Source organism: Tursiops truncatus, chromosome 15 (genome assembly GCF_011762595.2).
Source record: "Tursiops truncatus isolate mTurTru1 chromosome 15, mTurTru1.mat.Y, whole genome shotgun sequence".
NCBI classification, from domain to species: domain Eukaryota; kingdom Metazoa; phylum Chordata; class Mammalia; order Artiodactyla; family Delphinidae; genus Tursiops; species Tursiops truncatus.
This window is the reverse complement of record NC_047048.1, coordinates 21,646,662-21,655,965: the sequence shown is the minus strand read 5'-3', so window position 1 is coordinate 21,655,965 and position 9,304 is coordinate 21,646,662. Positions and strand designations below refer to the sequence as shown.

The 9,304-nt window shown below is 41.4% G+C and overlaps 1 protein-coding gene and 1 long non-coding RNA gene across 3 annotated transcripts in view; one reads left to right on the top strand and one right to left on the bottom strand.

Moving 5' to 3' along the window:
* Nucleotides 1–1,056: 1,056 nt before the first annotated feature.
* On the bottom strand, nt 1,057–8,859 carry LOC141276479 (uncharacterized). 2 transcript variants are annotated; one of them, XR_012326082.1, is made up of 2 exons: nt 8,329–8,859; nt 1,057–7,170 (listed from the first exon to the last, which is right to left on the bottom strand). It is a non-coding gene; the product is annotated as an uncharacterized lncRNA (long non-coding RNA). The 2 variants fall into 2 exon arrangements; XR_012326083.1 differs by having other exon boundaries at nt 1,057–3,616.
* Nucleotides 8,757–9,304, top strand: part of UQCRC2 (ubiquinol-cytochrome c reductase core protein 2) — a 31,467-nt gene continuing 30,919 nt past the window's right edge. The window contains exon 1 of the mRNA XM_019921972.3: nt 8,757–8,908. Within this exon, the coding sequence (XP_019777531.2) occupies nt 8,876–8,908 (33 nt within the window). The 5' untranslated portion in view covers nt 8,757–8,875. The remainder of the gene's footprint in view (nt 8,909–9,304) is intronic.

Here is a 9,304-nt window from a genome sequence, read left to right as displayed (position 1 = left end):
GCAGAAGCCTTCTTACATGGGGATTTGCCTTGCTTTTCACTCAGGGAAAGAGTACACAGGATGGGCCTGCTTCCCCTCAAATTCTGGGAAAAAATAAAATAAAACAAACAAACAAATAAAAAACAGCCATCAGGCTAGATCTAACAGACAGGTTCTTACCGTGAGCAGGCTGCAGTGAGGCCCTAAGGATCCTGCAGAAACAGCTACAGAAAATCAGCGCAGTTGTGCAACACTGCCACCCTGAGGTGCATGTGCAAGACGCCACCTAGAAAGCCTGGCTCCCGCTCCCTTCATTTCTTCTTCCCATACCCACCCCACCCCACCCTCCTTGACATTCTCTACCTGCAATTGCCTAAGCTTGGTTCCCCGCTACACGCAAGGAACCCCCAATCATCGACCCTGTAGGCCAAGCTCCCTTCCTGTCTCCAGTCCCCACACTGGTGGCTCTCAATCATCCTTCCTGTTAAAGGAGCCCTTCTTGCTAGCACTATAACCCCAAGGTTTAAGGCTAAGGCCACAATCCAAGGAGCTGAGAGAGCACAATCCATCCACAGAGCACTATTCCCAGACCCAAACTCCTGACATCCGTCTGTTCCTGCCTCAAGCATATTAGGAATTTTAGTATGGCTGCACAGGTCCCGGGCCTGAGCCCCGCGTCCGCCAAAGCCTCTGAGGGTCCCGCGGTCCCAGCGGACCCGAGCACCAGCCCTCCCCCGTCCAAGCCTCTGTGGTGGCCCATGGGCCGCCCCTGACAAAGCCTCCTCCGGCCACATGGGTCCAGGTGGGCCAAGTGCCACCACCCTCCAAAGCCTCCTCTGGCTGTCCCGGCCCCTGTGGACACACCTGTGGAAGCCTGCGCCCACCTGGCCTACACGAGCATGTGTGCTTAGGCCAGGTTCAGGAGCAGATGCTGGTAAAAGGAACACATGCAGAGGTGGGGCTGACACAGCAGGTCCAGAGACCTACCTAGAGGTCTCGGAGGGCCTCCTGGGGAGGCGGGGATTGGATGTAGCTCACTGTAGGTGCAAGGACACTGATAGCAGAGGCACCAGGGAATTTTTCATTTTTTCAATTTTATTTTATTTTTTGTTGCTATCCTCTTTCGTTTTGTCATTGCTTCATTTTTATTTTTTTCTAATATATTTTTTATTTTTCTTATTTTATTTTTTATTCTGTTATTGTTCTGCTCTTTTCCACTTGTTGTCTGTTTTTTGTTTTCTCGGTGGTGGTGGTTTGTTCTTTTGATATTTTTGTGTTGTTTTCTTTCATTTTGTTTTTTTTTTGCTTTTTTATCTTTTGTTTGTTTGTTTTTGTCATTTTAGTGTTTGTCTTTTCTCTTAGCTTTTCTTTTAGTTTGTTTTTTTATTTTGTTTGTTTTCTGTTTAGTTTCATTTCTATTACTGGTTATGGTTTGGGGGCCTTCTTGTTTGTTTGGGTGTTTTGTTTTTTCCTAACCATGTTGTTTTGTTGTTGTTGGTTGCTTTTTGTTTGCTTGGATTTGTTTTTGTTATTTGTCTCAGGTTTTGTGTTTTCTTTTTTTTGTTTGGTTGGTTTTGTTTTTATTATTTGCCTTGGGCTTTGTCTATTTTAGGGTTTTTCTGTTTGTTTGTTTGGTTTTTGCCATACCTTGTTGCTTGTGGGGTCTTGGTTCCCAGGCCGGGGGTCAGGCCTGAGCCCCTGTGGTGGGAGCACCGAGTCTGAGCCACTGGATTACCAGAGAACTTCAGGCCCAAGGAAATATTAATTGGTGTGAGCTCTCCCAGAGGTCCTCATCTCGGCACCAAGATCCAGCTCCACCCAACTGCCTGCAAGCTCCAGTGCTGGACGCCTCGGATCAAACAACCAGCAAGACAGGAACACAGCCACGCCCATCAACAAAAACGAGATGACAGAGAAACGTGTTACAGATGAAGGAGCAAGGTAAAAACCTATTAGACCAAATAAATGAAGAGGAAATAGGCAATCTACCTGAAAAAGAATTCAGAGTGATGATGGTAAAGATGATCCACAGTCTCGGAAATAGAATGGAGGCATGGATTGAGAAAATATAAGAAATGCTTAACAAGGACATAGAACTAAAGAACAAACAAATGGTGAGGAACAACACAATAACTGAAATGAAAAATACACTAGAAGTAATCAATAGCAGAATAACTGAGGCAGAAGAATGAATAAGTGAGCTGGAGGACAGAATGGTGGAAATAACTGCCGAGGAACAGAATAAAAAAAAAAGAATGAAAAGAAATGACTGTCTCAGAGACTTCTGGGAAACAGTTAATGCACCAACTTTCGAACTATAGGGGTCCCAGAAGAAGAATAGAAAGAGAAAGGGTCTGAGAAAATATTTGAAAAGATTATAGTCAAAAACAGCCCTAACATGGGAAAGGAAATAGCCACCCAAGTTTAAGAAGCACAGAGAGTCCCATACAGGATAACCCTAGGAGAAACACACCAAGATACATATTAATCAAACTAACCAAAATTAAAGTCAAAGAAAAAATATTAAAAGCAGCAAGGGAAAAGCAACAAATGACATACAAGGGAATCCCAATAAGGTTATCAGCTGATTTTTCGGCAGAAACTCTGCAGGTCGGAAGGGAGTGACAGGATATATTTAAAGTGTTGAAAGGGAAAAATCTACAACCAAGATTACTCAACCTGGCAAGGATCTCATTCAGATTTGATGAAGAAATCAAAAGCTTTACCAACAAGCAAAAGTTAAGAGAATTCAGCACCACCAAACCAGCTGTACAACAAATGCTAAAGAAACTTCTCCAGGCAGGAAACACAAGAGAAGAAAAAGACCTACAAAAAGAAACCCCAAACAGTTAAGAGAATGGTAATAGGAACATACATATCAATAATTCCCTTAAATGTAAATGGATTAAACAATCCAACCAAAGACACAGACTGGATGAATGGATACGAAAACAACACCTGTATGTACGCTGTCTACAAGAGTCCCACTTCAAACCTAGGGACACATACAGACTGAAAGTAAGGGAATGGAAAAAGATATCTCATGCAAATGGAAATCAAAAGAAAGCTGCAGTAGCAATACTCATATAGGACAATACAGACTTTAAACAAAGACTATTACAAGACACAAGGAAGGACACTACACAGTGATCAAGGGATCAATCCAAGAAGATATGACAATTGTAAATATCTACGCACCCAACATAGGAGCACTTCAATACGTAAGGCAAATGCTAACAGCCATAAAAGGGGAAATCCACAGTAACACAATAATACTAGGGGAATTTAACACCCCACTTTCATCAATGGACTGATCATCCAAACAGAAAATAAATAATGAAACACAAGCTTTTTTTTTTTAAATTTAACTTTATTTATTTATTTTTTGGCTACATTGGGTCTTCGTTGCTGCCTGCATGCTTTCTCTAGTTGGGGCGAGTGGGGTCACTCTTCCGTGCAGTGTGCAGGTGTCTCATTGCAGTGGCTTCTCTTGTTACGGAGCACGGGCTCTAAGGCGCATGGCTTCAGTAGTGTGGCACATGGGTTCTACAGTGCAGGCTCAGTAGTTGTGGTGCATGGGCTTAGTTGCTCCGTGGCATGTGGGATCTTCCCGGACTAAGGCTCGAACCTGTGTCCCCTGCACTGACAGGCAGATTCTTAACCACTGTGCCACCAGGGAAACCCCAAGAAACACAAGCTTTAAATGACACATTAGACCAGATGGACTTAATCAATATTTATAGGACATTCCATCTAAAAACAACAGAATAGAAATTCTTCTCAAGTGCACACAGAACATTCTCCAGGATAGATCACATCTTGGGTCACAAATCAAGCCTCAGTAAATTTAAGAAAATTGAAATCATATCAAGCATCTTTTCTGACCACAATGCTATGAGACTAGATATCAATTACAGGAAAAAAACTGTAAAATATACAAACACATGGAGGCTAGACAATATGCTACTAGGGAACCAAGGAATCACTGAAGAAATCAAAAATGAAATCAAAATACACCTAGAAACAAATGACAATGAAAGCACGATGACCCAAAACCTATGGGATGCAGCAAAAGCAGTTCTAAGAGGGAAGTTTATAGCAATATAATCCTACCTCAAGAAACAAGAAAAATCTCAAATAAACAACCTAACCTTACACCTAAAGCAATTAGAGAGAGAAGAACAACAACAACAACAAAAACCCAAGGTTAGTAGAAGGAAGGAAATCATAAAGATCAGGGCAGAAATAAATGAAATAGAAACAAAGAAAACAACAGCAAAGATCAATAAAACTAAAAGCTGGTTCTTTGAGAAGATAAACAAAATTGATAAACCTTTAGCCACACTCATCAAGAAAGAGGGAGAGGACTCAAATCAACAAAATAAGAAATGAAAAAGGAGAAGTTACAACAGACACTGCAGAAATACAAAGCATCCTAAGACACTACTACAAGCAACTCTATGCCAATAAAATGGACAACATGGAAGAAACGGACAAATTCTTAGAAAGGTATAACCTTCCAAGACTGAACAAGGATGAAATAGAAAATATGAACAGACCAATCACAAGTAATAAAATTGAAACTGTAATTAAAAATCTTCCAATAAACCAAAGTCCAGGACCAGATGGCTTCACAGGTGAATTATATCATTTAGAGAAGAGCTAACAGCCATCCTTCTCAAACTCTTCTAAAAAACTGCAGAGGAAGGAACACTCCCAAACTCATTCTACAAGGCCACCATCACCCTGATACCAAAACCAGACAGACATACTACAAAAGAAGAAAATTACAGACCAATATCACTGATTAATATGGATGCAAAAATCCTCAACAAAATACTAGCAAACAGAATCCAACAACACATTAAAAGGATCATATATCATGATCAAGTGGGATTTATCCCAGGGATGTAAGGACTCTTCAATATATGCGAATCAATCAGTGTGATACACCATATTAACAAATTGCATAATAAAAACCATATGATCATCTCATAGATGCAGAAAAAGCTTTTGACAAAATTCAACACCCAGTTATGATAAAAACTCTCCAGAAAATGGGCATAGAGGGAACCTAACTCAACATAATGAAGGCCATATACGACAAGCCCACAGCAAACATCATTCTCAAAGGTGAAAAACTGAAAGGATTTCCACTAAGATTAGGAAGAAGACAAGGATGTCCACTCTCGCCACTATTATTCAGCAGTTTTGGAAGTCCTAGCCATGGCAATCAGAGAAGAAAAAGAAACAAAAGGAATACAAATTGGTAAAGAAGAAGTACAACTGTCACTTTTTGTAGATGACATGATACTATACATAGAGAATCCTAAAGATGTCACCAAAAAACTGCTAGAGCTAATGAATGAATTTAGTAAAGTTGCAGGATATAAAATTAATGTACAGAAATCTCTTGCAGTCCTATACACTAATGATGAAAAATCTGAAAGAGAAATTAAGGAAACACTCCCATTCACCATTGCAACAAAAAGAATAAAATACCTAGGAATAAACCTACCTAAGGACGTAAAAGACCTGTACTCAGAAAACTATAAGACAGTGATGAAAGAAATCAAAGATGACACAAACAGATGGAGAGATATACCATGTTCTTGGATTGGAAGAATCAATATTGTGAAAATGACTATACTACCCAAAGCAATCTACAGATTGAATGCAATCCCTATCAAACTACCAATGGCATTTTTTACAGAACTAGAACAAAAAATCTTAAAATTTGTATGGAGACACAAAAGACCCTGAATAGCAAAAGGCAATCTTGAGGGAAAAAAACGGAGCTGGAGGAATCAGACTCCCTGACTTCAGACTATACTACAAAGCTACAGCAATCAAGACAATGTGGTCCTGACAAAAAACAGAAATATAGATCAAAGGAACAGGATAGAAAGCCCAGAGATAAACCCACACACCTATGGTCAACTAATCTTTAACAAAGGAGGCCAGGATATACAATGGAGAAAAGACAGTCTCTTCAATAAGTGGTCCTGGGAAAACTGGACAGCTACATGTAAAAGAATGAAATTAGAACACTCCCTAACACCATACACAAAAAGAAACTCAAAATGTATTAGAGACCTAAATGTAAGACCGGACACTATAAAACTCTTCGAGAAAAACATAGGCAGAACACTCTTTGACATAAATCACAGCAAGATCTTTTTTGACCCACCTCCTAGAGTAATGGAAATAAAAACAAAAATAAACAAATGGGACCGAATGAAACTTAAAAGCTCTTGCACAGCAAAGGAAACTATAAACAAGATGAAAAGACAAACCTCACAATGGGAGAAAATATTTGCAAATGAATCAACAGACAAAGGATTAATCTCCAAAATATATAAACAGCTCATGCAGCTCAATGTTAAAAACACAAACAACCCAATCAAAAAATGGGCAGAAGATCTAAATAGACATCTCTCCAAAGAAGACATACAGGTGGCAAAGAGGCACATGAAAAGCTGCTCAACATCACTCATTATTAGAGAAATGCAAATCAAGACTACATGAGGTATCACCTCACACAGGTTAGAATGGGCATCATCAGAAAATCTATAAACAACAAATGCTGGAGAGGGTGTGGAGAAAAGGGAACCCTCTTGAACTGTTTGCGGGAATGTAAATTGATATAGCCACTATGGATAACAGTATGGAGGTTCCTTAAAAAACTAAAACTAGAATTACCATATGATCCAGCAATCCTACTACAGGGCATAACCCAGAGAAAACCATAATTCAAAAAGACACATGCACCCCAATGTTCATTGCAGCACTATTTACAATAACCAGGGTATGGAAGCAACCTAATTTCCCATTGACAGACGAATGGATAAAGAAGAAGTGGTCCATATATACAATGGAATATTACTCAGCCATAAAAAGGAACGAAATTGGGTGATTTATAGAGATGTGGATGGACCTAGAGACTGTCATACAGAGTGAAGTAAGTCAGAAAGAGAAAAACAAATATCATATATTAAACACACATATGTGGAATCTAGAAAAATGGTACAGATGAACCGGTTTGCAAGGCAGAAATAAAGACACAGATGTAGAGAACAAACAAATGGACAACAAGGGGGGGAAAGTGGGGGAGAGTGGTGGGATTAAAAAATAAAGAAAAGTACTGGAGACAGAGATTTGTATGCCATGTTAATCAATTTGAACTTTATCCTGAAAAACATGGGAAATCATTGAAAAAGTTTAAGCAGGTGGGTGACTTGATCAGCAAAATGTTTCTCAAACTTCACTCATTATAACACCTTCATGATTTTTGCCTTATCTTCATATCACCTGTAGTTAATTTACTTAATGTTGTTCAAACTAACCTTTTATTCTTTTACAAACATATGTCAAGAGGAAACTCATTACCACCATTGCTTGCCATAATAAATATTCAAAATAAATATATAACTATTAAAGTAGAACAATGTTCATTTATGTACCAACTTTAAATCATCTCATGCACCACTATGTAAATCTACCACAGTTTTGTGCCAGAGTCTTAAGATCTGTTTGTTTGTTTTAATATATTTTGGCCACACCACCCGTGGCTTGCGGGATCTCTGTTCCTGACCAAGGATTGAACCCATGACAGCGCAGAATCTTAACCACTAGGCCACCAGGGAACTCCTGCCGGATTCTTAATGACCGGGTCTTAGATGTCACCTGGAATCTCCTGTTAGAGAACCACTTGTAAGTGTGAAGAAATTCGGACACAGGCCGAGGGCATAAATTTTGTCTATGCTCTGTAACGCCTAAAACCAGTCCTTATGAAATTTTAATGTGCATACGAATCACCTCGGGACCTTGTAAAACTCAGATTTTGATCCATTATGTAATCTGAAGATTCTGCATTTCTAACAAACCCCTAAATGACATTAATGTTGGTTTCCCAACCACGCAACGTTGCAAGGTACGAGATTATACTTCCCTGAAGGGGAGGGACCGTGCCTTAATCTTTAGTATAGTGTCTGGCACAGGCAACTTATTAGCTAACACTCGTTGAAGACAGCATGGAATTTTCTTCCCACAAAAGCTGTCACGTGACTCTCCATATGCAGGCTTCAGATCAGAAGTCTCTCTCACACACACCACTACTATTCAAAACATTTTAATTTTTCTAAGACAAAACTATATTTCAGTTTTTATTTTCTACGTAATCTCAGCCTAGAATATAAACTCCATCAGACCAGAGACCTTAGTCGTAAGCATTTCCTAAGTTTCGGTCACACCTATGTGTGTCCCAAGCCTGGTCTGCGAGTTAGAGCGGCGAATTCATTGGACAAGGGCTCCGTTCCTATGGAGCTAATGAGCTAGTGAGGACCTCACCAAGCAAGAGGCGATCATACCCGGCTTCAAGGCCTATGTCTCTGTAGAAGGTCAGATATGGAATAGTCTCCTACAGCCGCCGGCTTCCACAGTGCAGGAAGTCCTGAAGTTCAGAAGACTGGAGCCCAGAGGCCGCGGATGGGATCCGGCGAACCGGGGCTCTTTCATTGGACAGCCCGGATCGGAAGAATCCAAAGTGGAGGGGGGGGGTTGCGATGGGCTGTCGCAGACGTAGTCAGAAGAGGATTAAAAAGCGGATATCCTGGCCAGGAAGAGAACTCAAAAAGCGGTAACTTAAATCATCTAAATTATCTTCTGAAAACTGCGTTACGAAATTATGCGTCTCCCTATCCTGCGTCTTGGAGGAGTTGGACTGTTCCAACATCCTCCAAGGAGCAGTAGAGTGCGGTCGGTCGTATAGAGAGTCCCCTCACGTAGGAGGCGTGGGAAAGAGTGCCGCGGGGCAGTCTGGGCCGCTCCCGCCATCCGCCGCCATCTTGCTTTACTCTAAGGCGGCTGTGACCGCGGCTCAGAGCAATCTTGAGCCATGAGGCTAATAGCCAGAGCTGGGTCCCTCTCGGTGAGTACAGCTGGCGGGCTTGGGGCAGGGTGGGGGAGCAGATTGTCAGCAAGGTCATACGGACTGGAGGTGCCTGGTTTGGGCTCCCGGGGCCTTGGGTTTTGTTCTGCCCTTCAGGTGAATCCTGCCGGCCAAGTGGGCTGCAGGCTGGGTGGATTGGGCGTTGGAAGGCCAGCTCGTGCTTTGAGCAGAGAAGACTTAATGCTGGAAAACCTGAAGAGAGGGGGAGGGCTTAAGAGCGGAGGTGAAGCGACTCGGGTGGAGACACCTTTGAAGGTCACTGCTGCACTTGGTGTGCAGAAGGAGACCGCGAGATCTGGGCCGCAGGAGGCCGGCGTAGACCTAGTCCCCCATCCCTAACCTATCAACTGCAGCCTCTTCTTGGCGTATCACGGA